The sequence below is a fragment of the Neodiprion fabricii genome, chromosome 2 (genome assembly GCF_021155785.1).
Source record: "Neodiprion fabricii isolate iyNeoFabr1 chromosome 2, iyNeoFabr1.1, whole genome shotgun sequence".
Lineage (NCBI taxonomy): Eukaryota > Metazoa > Arthropoda > Insecta > Hymenoptera > Diprionidae > Neodiprion > Neodiprion fabricii.
Genome location: NC_060240.1, coordinates 8,923,981 through 8,941,601, shown reverse-complemented (window position 1 = coordinate 8,941,601; position 17,621 = coordinate 8,923,981). Strand labels below are relative to the sequence as shown.

General features: G+C 41.5%; 1 protein-coding gene across 3 annotated transcripts in view; it reads right to left on the bottom strand.

The window, feature by feature from the left end:
* The window catches only part of LOC124176518 (homeobox protein araucan), a 67,288-nt gene extending 55,672 nt beyond the window's left edge, over nucleotides 1–11,616 (bottom strand). For 2 of the 3 annotated variants that reach the window (XM_046557912.1, XM_046557913.1), the window contains exon 1: nucleotides 11,237–11,614. In XM_046557912.1, the coding sequence (XP_046413868.1) occupies nucleotides 11,237–11,350 (114 nt within the window). In that variant the 5' untranslated portion in view covers nucleotides 11,351–11,614. Of the gene's footprint in view, nucleotides 1–11,236 lie in introns of all 3 variants that reach the window. The other variant, XM_046557911.1, reaches the window with a different exon arrangement.
* Nucleotides 11,617–17,621: the final 6,005 nt, after the last annotated feature.

Genomic DNA, 17,621 nt, shown 5'->3' with positions numbered 1-17,621 from the left:
TCCCGTTCCCTCAACCTCGGAGAACATCTTCCTTCGTCTTGTCCTCCGACGTATCCGACCCCGAATCCCTCGCGTGACGCTCGAAAATCGAGGAAACTTTCACGGAAAGCTTTTGTTACAAGTTTTCCCCGAGTGCCTGCAGTACGTATCTAGCCATCCGGCGCGAGTTTCGACACTCGCAGTAACACCGATCTACTCACGATTCTCACCAGGATGTGTAACTATGGATGTAGAAGGCATTTCGTTCTACACGTAAAGACGTTTAGGAGACGGATAACTCTGCGTATGCATGTTTGGCAATCTCTTTCGGAAACTTGGACAATGCCTATTATAGTGCTTGTAACTTTCCGTACACGTACACGGATACCATTCTCATCCGGAAGCTTGAGAAGGTATCTCTTGAAAGATCTCTTCGACAGATCTATCATTTCCAGAATAAATGTACGCACCATGATCATAAATGGCCTGTCGAAGCGGGCAGAAGACCAGAAAAGACCACGAGAAGGCGATAATGATTGCATCGAAGTAGACACGACCATGTACCCATTCGCCTTAATGGATCCTTCGGGATTCTCGCTACTGGATATTCCTCCGAGCAAGAAAATCCTTCAATCCCAAGCGAGGGAGAGAATCACGGATGATGGACGGGGGGAACGAAGTCCCGAAGCATAACCGGCGGCTCAGTGATCAGGGGTTCGAAACCTCGATACGAAGACATAGCTCCATCGAGCAACGTGCACACGTTTGACTTATGACTACACTGGATACGGGGATGTTGTCGAAGTCCACGTGTCCCGCGGACTTTTAATGTAACCATACGAAAGGCGCGTGCATCAGGGATGCAGGGCTCTGACATTGCCGCTGTTGTTGTTGTTGTTGTTGCAGAGAAGTGATCAACGATCGACGCGCGTCCCCAAGACTTTGTCGTATTATAAACCTACGTGTACGAGTATACCTACACCTAATGGCGCACGTGTCCTGCGGGCCATGCGGGATCCGGACACGTGTCACGTGTGCCTTACACCGCACTACCACTTCGCAGACCAATGTGTACCCCCATGTACCGCGTACATTTCGGAAGGAAGGAGACTCCCACGTGTGACAAGTGCATGGCGGCCTGCAGGGGGATGGTGGAAGGCGCTTGACAAGTGCGGCCTTATAAATGTCACTCCCTTAAACCCCTGCGGAAATGACCGTGCGAACTTACACAGCGGCCCAGTGACGCTATCAAAGTACTCGAAGGAGGCGTGAGGAGAGCTTCTAGGGTGCCTGAATCGTGTCCTGCGTCCTGCACGTGCAGTCGAAATGTAATGAAAACACGTCAGGCAAATTAATTCTAACAAGTCTCTCTTTTTCTGTGAAGAAGAAGAAAAAGGGGTCCAACCTCTCGAAAATGGTAGGGAAAAAAACTCTCATATAAAGAATCCCACGTTTTAAATCATTCTTTCACTTCCTAGGCAACAAACAATACCTGAGTATATTCATCTTATCACTGGTTTTGACCGATCATTTGACTTGGAATTGTTCAACAAAATTGGCAACTCCATTTCATCCGAAATTTGTAATCCTCTTAGACAACTTGGTCAACTTTCACTTCGTGTTGCGGGGATTTATACACAGTGTGAGATTTTCTTCGTGTAAATTTTTACTCTTTCGATTACGACTTTCGCACGAAACGATCGTTGCGCGGAGTTGAAAATATACGAGAGAATTTTCAACGTTGTGTATGGAATAATAAGCGGGCAGTATACAAGAGCTCGGCCGGCTGACTGGGTTCCTCTTAATATTCATACGTATGCAAAGATCGCGTGCGACGTCGGGTTCACGTGGTGTTACCGTAAACGGCGACAAGACAGCCGCTTATTAGAGAGCGTTATACGTCGGGTTTTATCTATTGTCTCTACGTCCGTTTCATATAATATATTATACAATATGCCTCCGATTACTCGATCACAGACCAGATCTTAGACGACCCTCGACTTTTATACATTGCGGAGACGGAAGGTGAGCGCGATCTGATTTAACGCCTCAGAGGATAAGACCCAAGGTGTGCCTTGTACTTAGTGCTACTCCGCCAGGTATAAACGAACTGATCCCCTATCTCGCGGATTAACCAGAGGCTTTCGCGATCCTCGAGCGGAGACAAAGTTCGCGTTGTTCGTTTCAAGCCGCAAACTTCGGAAGCCTGATTCAGCAGAAGAATTCCTTACACTGCGTGGTTTCTGCGAGGTTCAATTATTTAGTCACTTCAAGTATCAGCAAAACACTAATCGGAAAAATCGCTGTTTTGCATATTCAGAACAAGTTTAAAGTACTTCGGTTAGCAAAATATCAACTGTACAGCTGTGAAGATGCACACTTTTAAAAATTACCGTGAATACACTACACATTTACTGTGCAAAAGATTTGTCAATTTACGAAATCAGGTTACAAATTTACAAATACGGTGCAGCGACGTAAATTATTATGTATTTGTATTAATTTTCCATGACAAAATGGGTGACCAGAAAATCGTTTGTTCCGGTAACGATCAGTTCGCAAAGTTGCCGGTCATCGTGAACCGATACAGAGATACACCATGGATACTACCCAACCCTACCTTGTAAGGGGGGAAGAGGTGGTTGCTTTTTAATTAAGACCATATAGTTCCACGGGACAGCCGAGGAATTAAAAGCTGGATCACAGCTGGTATTGTTGGATCAGAATCGGGGCTGAATTACAAGGCGACCTGAACGAAGGGTGGGCAGTATATGTGACAACAACGCAGTATCGCGATACGATCCCGATAATATCAGGGATGTGCAAAAGTTCCCGGCGTCGCACGTGGACGACGATACGTAACGTTGGTTGTGTCCGAGACTTTGCTTTCCTATCTCAAGCATTTCTGTATCGTTCGTGGTACGAAACTGACCATAATCTAGAAAGAAAATAGGATGTTCTTATCCTGAAAGTTTGTGCAAAAAATGGAAATGGACTGGCACGAGTGAAAGTACGCGTAGAGAGTGATTCTCAAAATTTCCATGCCAATTTCGATCTGTCTGACAAAACACGTTCTGGAAGACCCCGTGAGCTGAAATCCGATGATTTGCAAGGACTGCTGGATCGAGATGACTCCCAATCGAGTATACAGTACAGAAATGCTTGAGATAGAAAAGCAAAGTCTTGAACAGAACCAACGTCAGGTATCGTTATCCACGTGCAACGCCGGGAACTTTTGCACACCCCTAATAACAGTAGACTTTCACTGTTTTCTCTTTTCTCATTTTGTTTTTAATTTTTGTCCTCCTCCTTTGCTCGCCTCTGTTTCTCACTCTCCTATTAAACCATCAAACCATGCAGTCGCGCTGGTTCCTCCTAGCTGCTTGGCGCAACCCGTCGCGTCGCCCGGAAGTGGAAACGGTTTTATCTGCGGGCCCGAGGTGGACACCGAACCAACATACAGGTGCGTCCGCTCTTTCATTATCGCGGTCAATAAATTTCTTTTAAAACTTCGTTTAATTGCTCTAGCGTCACTCCGGCTTCCCCTTCTCATCCAAAAGCTCCGACACCTTTTGCAGCCGCGCTCTGCAGCGCCCTTGTGATATATGTACTTCGGAGTACCTTCTCGATGTCAGGGGGCGTTTTCCCCGTTTATATGACTCAATATTAGCCGTTTATTCACCCAGCGAAAAGCGTGAGAGAGTATAAAACGAAAATACGTCAACGTTATTTCAAAATGTGCCGTGAGATTTTTGGGCAAAGTTTTTACGTTTCTGCTTTAAGTAAATTGTATTTTTAGAATAAATCTTATCTTCAGCCGTTCTAAGCAACCAAAATGTATATAACACAGATTTATATTGACTTGAATAAATTTTGATGCACATGTACTCTTAACACAGATTAGCAAGTGGATTCATTTTCTATGTTCATTTATATTCGTACACTAGATTTTGTTGCAAAGGTTTACGTTTGTTAACATATTTAACGAATGAAACGCCCCAACTGCATATACAACGTTTTGAACTAAGTAATTTGTAAACGAACCTTGACGAGAAATATTCAAACAATTAATGTTAAGCGTGGACTGAAAAATTGAACATTATTCGTATTTTTGCCGAGATACTTCGAAATCGGATCCGGGTTGCGAAAATGTTTCGCTGATCTATTAGCAAGGTAAATGGAAGGAAGAAAAGGGGATGACAAAAGATGAGAAAAATGTTAAAATTCGGGGATTTCCGAGGGCCGATTATCGGGATTCGTGACCCGGACGAGGCTCGACGAGGACGTGGAGGAATGTCGCGAGCTTCTGACCAATAAGTCGACCGGACTTGTCTGCATACGCGGCACCTAGCCACACGCGTTATAATGCAGGTATACCGATAAGTCCGAATGAAGATGGAGAGCCGGAACGCCCAAGGAATATATGAATAGAGATATCAGCTGCTGGCGAGTAAACGCGAGCCGATCATCGCGACTCGTGAGCTTTTACACAGACTCTACCAAACTTCACCGTGGCTGAATTACACTTTGTCTGTTTGTTTGTCTATGAATTGCAGTTCGGTTCCCACAGACAGTTTCTCCTTCTCACTACTTTTCCTCCTCCTCTTGTTCTTCTTCTTCTTTCCTTTCCTATCGGTTTTTTTTCTTTTTTTTTTCCGTGTCCCCATGTGCGCCACGGGGCCACATCACAAGGCTGTTACTACCAGGTGAAGGAGTGCATGTCGCCGTGGGAAAACCATACGTGAGCCTAACTAACTACCAGCCTCTCGTTCACTACGCCTACAACTATTTATTTCAACTTATAACTCCTACGCGTCCATTCGGCACCGCTTCTTACGCATCTCTTATCGCTTGACCGTTCGTTGCTCGATGAATTTAACAGCCTGGATCGGACAACTCACGTATGCACAGAGAAAAGTGAATTTTTTTCGTTGGATACGAATTTACTGGAAATTCAGTGACGATACGTAGATTTTAAATATATTTTAGGAAAGTTTATGTTAAAGTAAAAAAAAAAATCATTATTTATTATTATTAATTCTTGATTTTTTATTTCTTCATTCGATTCATTTTTCTCGGTCCAGCGTAAGATTGATTCTTAAAAAATGTTATAATTTTATTCGAAGTAAATTTCAGAAACATTTCTCAATCACCGATAAGAGACTGGCAAGCTTTCAAAATTGTCCGCTCGATACTCGTTTAGATCCGCGAAATCTTTGCAAATCTAAGAAATCAAGTACTGACGGTTCAAAATTCTAAAAAAAATTATTCAAAAACATAAACCTTAAAGAAAATATAGGATAATTTTATGAAACACGATATCTATTTTGCAGGTCAAGTTTGGGAAATTTGAAAAAGCTTTCAAATCAAACTTCTCCCATACCATGAGATTTCGCTTATTGTTAGAATTACGATATTCATCGAATTTTCAATTATTAATTTTTTTTTTTGTTTTTTATTTTTTATCTCTTTATTTTGTGACATCGCCTGAGTTTCACATCTCGCGCTGCTTGCCTGAAAACAGCGATTTATACCTACAACAGCTGTATATGGATACAATTCTCGAGCTACGGAAGAAGAAGAAGAAGAAGAAGAAGATGAAGAAGAAAAAGAAAAATCCTAGAATGCCTCTGAAATTTATCGCTGTTCGTAGACTGGCACTTTTTGACGGTACACCATCAATTATACTGATTCATCAGTTTGGAAGACACTGCTATATCACACGGGGTTTCACTCGGCGAGAGGAACGGAGGGAGGGAAGCTTAGCGGAAATTTTCGTGTTCCGTGGAATTTATTACCGTGACGTAATAGCGTCAGAGGACTTGTTTCATTATACATATATTTATACGTATATATTATAAATACCGTACAGATTATATTCCCTTCCCGTTTAAATACCGACGGTAGACTAAATTCGTTATCCAATAAAATTTGACGAGCTGCAATCTTTGAGTTACAAACTATACAAATACTACATAACGTCTTATTTTTGGATAATTAATTCGTTTGGTTAAAATCGTACAAATATCAGCATAAGTTTTACAAATTTGTTATTCGGACAACCGTTAATTCATACCCGAGAGAATTTAAAACCAGCGCGGTCGGATTTTATGTTCATCACGATTTTTATACTCTTACTATAGCGTTTTACCGGGAAACGATGAATGGCTTGTTAATAATTAACATCGCGGCGAGAGGTGCTAATTAATCAATTGCGTATATTTTGCTCACTGATCACGGTTTAATAATAGCGATAAAATATGGAACACGATCACGTTACACTTCCTCCCGGGTTTTCGGGACGTCGCGGCGTCGCTTGTTTCTCTTCCGCTCGAGAGATCCGTAACCGTAGGAAATAATATAACGAGTCCCAAAAGGGAAGGAATGAAATATGGATCAACAAACGCTTGACGGCACCTCGTGAATACATATATATATATATATGATACGCGTATATTACGAGTATAATATGGCAGAGATTAGAAACAATACGTGGTTAATTAAAACAATGTGCGCGGAACTGGAAGCGGAATGCTGGAAATAAACTGCGACTTCCGCATCACCTCGGGAAATAAAGAGAGAAAAATAGAGAACAAATGCCAGAGGATGGAAAAGAAAAAATTAAACTTTCGGTAAAACGGACGGCACACTGCCAGTTATCCAAAGTTAGTATCCTGTCCTTGTAATTCAATACCATGTGTATCACATATTCAATGTCTTTGTTACGTGGAAATAAACCTTGTGTCAAAGTTTGACGCCGATTAGAGTAGTATTAACGTAAATACAGCGTACGATGCTTCTAAATATGGCTTAATTGATCATTCTTGGGTTAGAAAGTAATTCACTGGACAATTTGGGTGCGTGAGCTGTATCCAGAGAATTTTGGCACGCTTCTGAGAATATATTTGAGAATTTTACTTTAACAATAATTAGCTCGCTTATCTATTTCACTTTCAAACGAAATGTAAAGCTTTCAAGTTTTACAAAGTACGAGAGATACGTCGTATTGGCAGACAGCGATTAACGCGTTTCTACCAGCTACGTTTGAAAACGTTGGTTCTGAATGATTACCCGGAAGTCAGTAACGTTAACGAAACGGAAGATTGATCGAAACAATCGCTAATTTGCAAGCTTATAATGATCGTGCAAAGTTTCTCTCGAGTTTTCAAAATACCTACGAGTTTAGCGTTTATACTGAATATCTCGGATGATTGTAAAATAGCGAAATGAACCATTTTCGAAAGAAAATACATTCACTTCCATACTCGGAAGCATTGCAGTCTAACAATGCTCCGTATTGCTTAAAATTCCGACAGAACGTTTATCTCCGGCAAAGGAAAACAAGCTTGCAGTTTTATTATCAGTAGATGAAGCAAGGCATTTCGAATGCACACTCCTACGCACCGATAGAAGTTTCTAAATGTAGAAAGTACAGGTGTCTTCGACTATTTTCACTTATCACCATAACCGAAAAATATAATTATAGATCCGAAGTGGAAATTAACTTTGTAGCTCTAACCAGAAAATTCGTTACGTGTCACGATTCTTTTGATGAACTTTACTGATTCTACATTTCCTTGTAACTATCGTAATGATCTGATGTTGATTCAATAATGAATCGACGTTAAGGCCTTGTAAGATTAAAAGAAATTTGGTAAACTGTACAAACATATTTAATGCTGCAATAATAAGAATAAACTGAAATAACGATAACTGCACGGAGAGAAGAAAAAAAAGCAGATTTCACTCAAAACCGTGGAAAGAGAGAAACAAAAAATCTATTATACAATTTTTTTTTATGCAACAGTACAACATGTCGGAAATATTTTCCCAAAGGTTCAAGTCAATTAGAGTAAAAGTCGACGAGAGAGAGACTTTGGAAATTCCTCTCATCAGGCTCGACCGGCCGAGAGCGTCGCAGGTTTATCGTTCTTTTCTCAAAACTGTATTTTTGAAGCCCATGGCTACGATTTCTCAAAAACAAATGTACCGATCGAATTGAAATTTTGTACACTTCTTCTAGATAGAATTGACTCGCGATTGAACGGAGAATTTTTTTTTTTCATAGATCACTACTTAATTTACAAGGCAATATATGGTGTAGATTTTACCGAATATCGGATTTCTTGCATAAAACTCTACCAAAACTTCAAATTACAATTTTTTTTTTTTTTTAAATCCTTCGTCCAATCACAAGCTATACTCGCTCAGTAACAGAAAATGTTGGATTTTTTTTTAATTCTGAATTTTTGGAAACTATCACGAGTTATCGCGGCCACCGCAAAGATACTTTTTTCCAAGGGACGAACATCTGAATTTTCAAAACGTTGTTCAAACATTCTTATTTTCCATTCTTAATAGTTTGAGTAAAGTAATTGTTGTATTAAATTGAAAAAAAAATTTAGAGACGACGTACTTTTCTTCACCTTCGAAACTCACTCAGCCCCTTGAACCGTTTCATTACATCGACACACACGTTTCACTGCTACAAAAATTGAAATTCTTCGCAGCGTTACGTCCGATATAAAAGGTGTCCAGCCGTCATGAGTGGTCATATATCGTCCGAACGCAACCTTATCGCGGGCGAATCTGAACTCAAGTACTTAAAGGCAGGTGCGGATGCTCCGCGTCTTTGACCACGCGCCCAGCCCTAATGCCTCCGATTCTTTTCGATCCCGTATCGATGTATCGTATTCGTCCGTACAGCTTTCCTATCCGCTCATTTAAACGTGTACACGCCGCCTAAATGCCTATAATTTCGGGCGAAATTACAGGTTGCGCGGTAACTTTTTTTCCTATCGTATTTCCACGTCTTATCGTCTCTCTACACAACGAGCTTTTCCCTACCTCGAACCTCGGGGTCCGTCGGACCCTTTCTGATCTCAATTTTTATTCCTCATTATGTTTCTTCCGCGGCGATATGCGGGGCGCAACAAAAATCCCCGAAATTGAAACGAAATTACTGTGTTTACTCTCTCGTCAGCGGCTATTTCTATTTCCTCCTCGACTCTGATCCATGTAATGACATCTAAATCCTTCCGCGCGGGAGGGCTCGATAGGTATAATTATTTTTATTGCTGTTTGGCTTGGGCAAACGAACGGAATATACACTCGGAATCAACCGCGCGTGCCACAGCTGCAACACTTATTCCCCACTTCGTCGTATTACTTCATTTTATTCGAAGGATCGGCTCGTGGAATCTATCTAGATTTTTCGCACTCCGATGTGATATGATACACGGTGTTTTGCCCGACAGGTGCGCCGCCATCTTTCGAATCTATCTCTGCCTGTTATTTAGATAATATTTACACCGCGCGTATCAAGATCATTATTAAAATTCTGCCCGGTTATAATTTGATGACGTTCTGAAAATCGTGTTATTCGGATAAAATTTAAACGTGCGTTATTCGTTCTAATTCAGATTTAATTTGCGGTTAGAAATTCAGTGGCAATTTTCAATATTCTCCTACGTATATTACTAATTAGGCTTCTATTTTGCTTCCGTGCGTGGTTTTGTTATTCCTAGAACATGTCGTGTCTGTGAAAGAGCTCACTGAAATTTTGGAGTAATAATATTTCACACCTGATTATCATAAAAATCTCTAATATTCACTCCGAAACGATGTTTTTTTTTTTAACGATACCTGTTTTGCGGAATTTTTCTAGTTAACGTAACAAATGGAATTTTTCTCTGTGCGTTGGGGAATCGAAAATGCAAAACTCGTGCGCTGCGGTTAAAATGTAGGCCGCAAAGCTCGAGTCCAACAACGAGTACCTGCAAACATCGTTTACTGTATCATCGTACGCGTTTCGCTGTTGTACAAAGGTTGTAATAAATACACTGAAGCACGAGGTGAAAATGAACGGTTGCCCTTCTTGTTTGAATGAAAATTACGAGCTCCGATTATCGCGGAAATATAGAGCCGTCTACATTTGTTCGCATAATTCTCCCTCCGCATACACGCGTTATACGTGCACAACGCTTCGGATACGTGGCAATGCACTAGTTTCATTGCTTTCCGATATCTCGTTGCGTGCTTTGCAGCGTAAATTGCGCAACGATAACGTCTTTCCCGCGCCAAAACCTTTTAGCCTCGTTGCTGCATCGCAGGCTTTAGAAAACACTCGACATATTCCATACGTCTCATATTTAGCTGAACTTTACGTCTCGTGCCAATGCAGTTCGTTTTTTATTTCATGCCCGTCAGGATAACGCCTCGTTCTTAGAAACTCCTTAATCTTGAAATTAGTCAAAATGACAACGTGATAAATCGAACGTTAGAATTTCAACTTGAAAACTTAATCGCATGATTCATACGCTCATAATCGAACCACGATTTCAGTCTGAAGACTATGTAAAACGTTTTTAAATAATTTAAGTGTGTTTCGAATGAATTTATATGTATTTTATTTCTCGGCGACGGAATACAACTTTATTTGTTAGAACGATGTTATTTCATAATTTACTCTGTCGGAACTTTTATTGGATTAGTCGATAAAAGTTTGTTCAGATTTAGCGCTCGTCTTCGAAACTCCATTTTTCGATGACTAAACACTGGCCAAGAGTAACGAAACATTGATATCTTCGAACAGTGACGTAGACGCTGTGCTCTTGTTTGTTATATAGACGGTAAAAAAATTCACCACGTTCCGAAACCTAATTTTTTTTTATCGAATCAAGATTTTTGGAATAAAATGCATCAGCAAATCGAAAGCCAAAGCAAATCGCGTACCTAGATTATTTTCTTGATACAATAACGTCACCGAATAGAACCGATTTAACAAAAAATCATTCTAACATCGTGTGTCTTTACGTATTAGATGAAGATCACATTGAAAAATCTGATCGATAAAACAGTTTGATCAAATTGTACACGTTAATAGTGAAAAAAAAAAAAAACTCTAATTTCCCACTTTGCAATAACTCTAAAAACGTTGACTTTTCAGGATACAAACCTTGATCCTTGCTTTATTACAATTCACCGAATTCCAGACCTTCGTAAAATTGCAAAATACCGTGATTTCCAAAACACGCATCGTTCACTCGTAACGTTTATTACTATCCACCAACATCGACCTCGTTATTATTTCACAGCACTTGAACGTCCTCGCCTAGAAAACCGCACCGCGTGTCAAATCCGTGACAATCCGCAACCCTCGACCGGCGTTTATTAGAAAAAAAAAAAAACAAAAAAAAACAACAAACTCGAAATTCTCGCAAATCGACGATCTTCCAACAAGGTGGAATTGACTCACCTCCTGCTGGTGCATAAGGTACTCCGAAGCTCCGGTTTGCTGGGGTGGCTGATCAGGGTTCGCGACATCTTGAAGGAGGCCCACGTGCTCCCAACAGTCCTCCGACATGTCCATGCTGCCCGGTGGTTGTACCAAAGTAGAAATCGGAAGAAAAATTCCCTCGAAAACGCGCCTCGACGAACGTCGACACAATCTGTTTATCAACAATATCAATATCCTTCGATACGTGCACGGAAGTCACCGCGATCACTGGCCGTCTGTGTGTATCTTTCATACATGCCCCGAGTAACAACCGTCCAATGAAGACAGAACAATATTATCTTCGTACAACAGGGGATGTGCACAAAACCGTGACGGCGATTCGATTCAAAATTATCACTTCACAAGCATTCAACAAAAAAACAAAAACAAAAAAAAAAAAAAAAATACAAAAACGGAAAAAAAAACGCCGCAATCGTCAAGTTTTACAATCACTGATATGCATGATACGATACAGTCGTTACGGACTTTTTTGCCCGCGTAAAATTGTCTATAGGTATAATACGATTATTACCGCAGTTTTTTTTCTTGTTACAATGGTTTTGTTTTTTTTTTTTTATCTCTTTCGTTTTCAAATCCCGAAATCGCTGCAGTTTATACACCGCACCGCGACACCGTTTCGCTGCTGCTGCTGCTGCTGCTGCTGGTGGTGCAGCGCGGATAACCACCGGCTATAGAGGTGACCCACGGGTGGTGGTCAGCCGGCGAGGAATGAAGTCGCGTCGCCGGGTTAGGTTGGACCCAATGGAGTTGCGGCATTAGGGGCGCCCCGGGAGGGGAAATGCGGCGCGGGTGGCGGGCGGCGGGTGGTGAGGGGGGGTGGCGTAGAGAGAGATGGCGCGAGGGGGGGGGGGGGGGTGGGGAGGACCGACCGGGCCCCGAGGACTCGGGGGACCGACGCGACTCGCCTGACCCTCCTCGCGGGGCCTTAATCCTGCCGCAGGCCGCGGAATTCCGCTCGATTATATACGATTACGACGTACCGCGAAAATTCTTACCCGTATTTCCGTTACGAAGAATCAATTTCTTCGATCCGTTGAATTTTGAAATTTTATCCTTTTATATATATATATATATATATACATATATTGAGCGTTGGTAATTTTATTTATCTTGATTTTTCTTCTTCTTCTTCTTCTTCTTCTTCTTCTTCTTCTTCTTCTGCTTCTTCTTCTTCTTCTTCCGGTTGATGTTTCTTCGGACACGCGAAGCTGCGGTGCAGCTTGTGTTTCGAAGGGTAAAGTCTGCCGGATCCGGGGAACCGAGTGCGGCTCGGGCTTTTTGGTAATGACGTGATTAGCCCGGGTCGTTTTGAACGCGCGTGCGGGCCGCGTCGGCGTGCCTGCGTCACTGCGACGGCCGAGCGTCGCGACGCTTGCCTCCGGGGCCACGTGCGGGTACCAATAACCGGGCATCTCTCCGCTCCCGACGCCGACGCCGCCGCCAACGCCGCCGGCGAAAGTGCGCGGACACTTCCGCCCCCCGCGGAACCCGGGTTAACCTGAGGATGTATACGGCCTGAGGATTCACACAACGCGATCCGACGCGGCCCACTGGGAGGTGGCGGCTCCGCCTGCTTTTACCCGCTCTAACCTATAAGTAGACTCGGTGGTGGGGCCCGGATTCACTCGCTAATCGTAACCTGGCGGCGTTTGTGTCACGGGTTTTTCGAAAATTGGGGTGGGGGTGAAAATATGGAAAGACGAAAGTCGGAGGGACAAAACGACGAATTTTTGAAGAAGCGATTGTTCTGCTTCGAGAATTTTTAAATGCAAAGGGTTGAAGCCGGCCGATGGAGAGAAATAGAAAAATCGGAATATACGTTGTTAGATATGGCGAAAATAACTTGTAGAAGTCCACACTGAGAAAAACTTCGTTTGTTACAGCGACTAGAAAAATTGAGTGAAACATGTATCGTTGAAAAAAACTGTTTGAATATTGTTGGAGTTACCAAAAACGAGGTACGCCTAATCATTTTGCGCTATCGTCGATCCTTTTTTGGTTATTGCAACGCAAAATCAGATTCTGAGGTTTGCTCTACTTTTTTTTAGCTAAACAAGGCTTCAATTTCAATTTATTGTTGCACGAGCATTAAATTTTCACAACAGTTAGTTACAAGAAAATATAGCAACAGCGATCGTAATGCGAAAGAATAGTAACGGATACTAGACTTTCCGGTACCAGCTATAAAACTAATTTTCATTTTCTACCTAGAACTATATTTTTCGATGGTGGTAAAAAATGAAAATATTTAATGACTGAGTGGTAACCGGAACTCAAAATTTCTCGCAGTGCACAACATTTTGGTGTTGATTTTAAGACCACTCAGTGTCGAGAACCGAACGATTTACACCGATGATGTTTAATTCCAATAGCATATAGTTGTTAGTTTTTTCGCAACAAGATAAAAGGGTAAATGATATTATTGTGAATAATTTTCTCTTCACTTTAGTTTTCGCTATGCAATTGTTTGCAACAAGCTAGTTTTTAAGTCCACTCCTGAATTGCACACCCTCGAGATCTGATTCTTTCTTTTTAATCAAAGAAAGTGCAATTCGTCCAGATTAATATGATGATGTGAATTTTTTCTTAGATATAAGTACCACTAATACCCACTAAAACCTCGCAGTTACAGATTTTTCGGAACATCATTACTTTTACAATAAAATATATACTGAGAAGAAAACGGTTTTTCCATTATAAAAAACTTGGATCGCAAAGCTGACTGTCTTATAAGAGAGAGAGTTTAGAGTTGAGGTAAAACTCTGAAAAAATGAGGCAATTGTTTTTTAATTATTTGACGTTAATTTGGGTCATGGGGCGGAAAAATTTCGTCATCATTCTAAATAAGGACCGACCCAGTGTCGACTATAGTGCGTATTCCAGTGATTATGCAATAAATAAATAAACATCCCCGGCTCTTCCTCTTCTCGATGATTTCCAAGCCCCTGCAGCAGGCATCGAAATACAAACGATCCCAGCAGAACGATGATCAAAGCTGCTCGCATTATCGACACAGGGCATTTAGCTGGGACTCTGTCGCATTTAATCGGTCAGGTTCTACCTGTCGGCGCGCAGCAATATATCGGGGTGGGTTAAAAATCAATAAATATCCGTAATAGTCCCTCTGCACGTGCACCGGGGAGGTAGGTTGACGCAAATTGACTCTTGGTGGTAATAAATTGCGAAACGGACCCGTTTCATTAAGGCCCGAGCTGTTCTACCGGTATCATTTTTGCAGATCGACACAGCACAAAGTCGCGGAGAGTGCAACGGCATAAAAGGTTCTCGAATCGGCGACATGACCGATCGCTAACAATCGTTAGATCCGTATAGATCGGTGCCATTAAACTCATTAGGCGAGAAAAGAACGATCCAATCGATCCGCTCTTGCAATTTCCCAGAAAAAAATAATCCCGACATTTTTCCTTTTGCAAATTATACGAAGAAGAAAGAATCGCGTTCTAAATTTAGCAACATTCTTGCCTGCAGCGGCGACCTTCGAAAAATTTCGATGCAAAAATAAAAAACAACACGTATTATCCTTTATACGTACGACAGTGAACTTCGATGTTGTGAAAAATTAGCATTGCAAATCGATCTCTCGGACCTTTTCGACGAATAAAATTTACCTGAGCTTGAATTTCGAGTATTGTAACGTAGCCTGTATATTTTCACATTTGTCGTATAATTTTCCAGGCAAGAATGTGTGACCGAAGTCACGCGTGTGCGTGTTTGCGTGCATTTTATTGTTCGTTAAATAATTGCAGATGGGGTTTATATGCGACGTACATACTTTCGAGCGGCACAGCTGCTGGCTTTACGGAGATGCTCGCACAGATAAGGTACGCGATATAACTGTGCGGATTTGAAAGTGTGATTTTTAGTGTATTTTATGTGCCCTGTTCGCGCTGAGTATTTACCTTATCTGCTAACAAGGCGACAAGGTGGGAAATATGGATACACGTCGCGAGAGTACCGAATTTCAAACTTTTTATTTAATTTTTTGTTTTTTAATTTCACTCGATTATCAAGCGCTGAAAGCGAACATATTCCGGTACAAGCGTGCAAACTATTGTCTGCGTTTTTAAATGAGGTTAATTTTGTGTATTAAGCAACGGTCTCTTACAGTCACAAATTTTGTCTATCTCTGTCTTGGCTCGTGTAATTACCAAAATTGCGTCTAATCTCATCGTCAGCTGCTCGCGGGATTCTCCCAAGATTATTATGTAATTTATAACAGACCTTATATACCGGGGAATTTATGAGGGTAATTTTGTCACTATTTAACTTCACGCGATGCAATTAAACCGGGGAAACAATAATTGTCCCGGATCGAGATTTCGAGAGACGCGATTCGTGGCCTTTCAAGCATCGTTATAACGCACGTGGCGTTTATTTTCGTTCGAAATTTGGCAGAGATCTGGGACTTATCGACTTGCCTCTTTTCCACCCATCCTCGTAATACACACTCACGCATGGTTGGGAATATTTAACCTGCTAAATATAATGCGCGAGCATCCAGTCGACATCTGGTGTACGTGTATGCGAGTGTGTGTGTGTGTGTGTGTGTGCATTGGCTAATTCGCGGTGTCCCCGCTACTCGACAAGTACAAATCTCGTCGTCACTGCACACGCCTCGGTGCAAAGTGTACGTATTCGCGATTCCCGTCATTGGCGAGTTCACCTCGAGTCCTCGAGTGACGTTAATATACGAAAAGCTCGAGCGGCGCTTTTGAAAATGAGTAGCGGCGGCAGCAGCAGCAGGAAGATGAAGAAGAAGATGACGAAGACACAGCTCGAATGTCGAGGCATTATTACATGCCTGTGTACCCATGTATACGTACGGGCTTCCCCTACACGCTATGATATACGCGCGGAAGCTTGTTCCCAGGACAACAGGACCCGGGTTCCTGCGTGTGACAGGCAAATGAAACAAAACGGGCTGTAGCCTTGGGAAATTAAAGGGTCAGTGATCGGGGCGGGGGGTTAATCCCATGTCGAATTGATTTACGCCTGATTTCAAAAGATTTCAAGGATTTCAAACGATTTCAACAGGTTTCAAAAAATTACAAAAGAATTCACATGAGTTCGAAGGATATTTCAAGATCTTAAGGGATTTCCAATGACTTCGAGGAATTTCACAAAATTTTCAAGTAATTACAAGAGGATTTCAGAGAATTTCAAAAGATTTCAAGGATTTGAAACGATTTCAACAGGTTTCAAAAAATTACACAAGATTTCGGACGAGCTCGAAAGACGTTTAAAGATTTTAAGGGATTTCCAATGAGTTCAGGGGATTTCAAAAGATTTCAAAGATTGGTAAAATTTTTAAATATTTCAAAAATTTCAGTGGATTTCAGTAGATTTCAAGAGACTTTACAAGATTCACGGAAAGATGAACCTACACCGGATTCGACGAGTGATTAGCCCCTCGGATCGGGGCTTAACAGGGAACGTCGTATCTTCAAGTTCTTCGAATCGCATGTATTGGACTTTGGTTCAAATTACGAAAAGCTCTGAGAAGTTGCATCAGAGTTTATGGTGTTCAGTAGGTATATATAAGAAGAGGTCGAAAGATTGATGAAATAATTGAGAAACATGGGGTTCGGTTGTAAGAAACATCTTGTCGTAACTTGAAATAATTGTGTCGTATTTTTTCCTTTTCGTTAGACGTTTTATGCAGTCGTATTTCACTGTTTCTTTTTTTGCTTGTTTTTTTTTTTTTTACATATTATATGGAGATACAATTTCAATTGAATTCAACCTGTCATATTGATTCCAATTTTCTTAGATCAAATTGAAAACAAAAACTCGCCAGTTAATTTTTCACTCAACGAATTAATACTAACAATAAGATATAAAATGACAAAGAAAAAAAAAGAACTCATTCAATTCGTCGATTATAACCGTATAAATACCCCGTCAATTTGCTGTACAATTCGATCACGCTTTCATATTCAAAAAGTAAAAATTTGTCTCTATCACACGACAAGGAAAAAGGAGAGGACAGCCGGCGGTCTGCAGGAGAAAAAGAGTTGAGCAGGATTCGATGTCCAGCCTGCAGGACGATTAATAAGAAGTTAATTCTTATTGTTTCCGCGTCGCATGAAAGGTGATGTAGCTGTATACACTACACGCATTTTTGCATCTATGTGTGTATATGTGTGGAAATGCGAGTGGCTGGTACGTGCTTAAAAATCGTAATTTCTCTTATTAACCGTCGGCCGCGCGCGAGGGATTCATCCATCCATCCATCCATCCGTCCGTCCGTCCATCCATCCATTCGACCGTCCATTCGTCCATCCATCCGCTGCGGCGCCGATCGCGTATACACCAACAGACG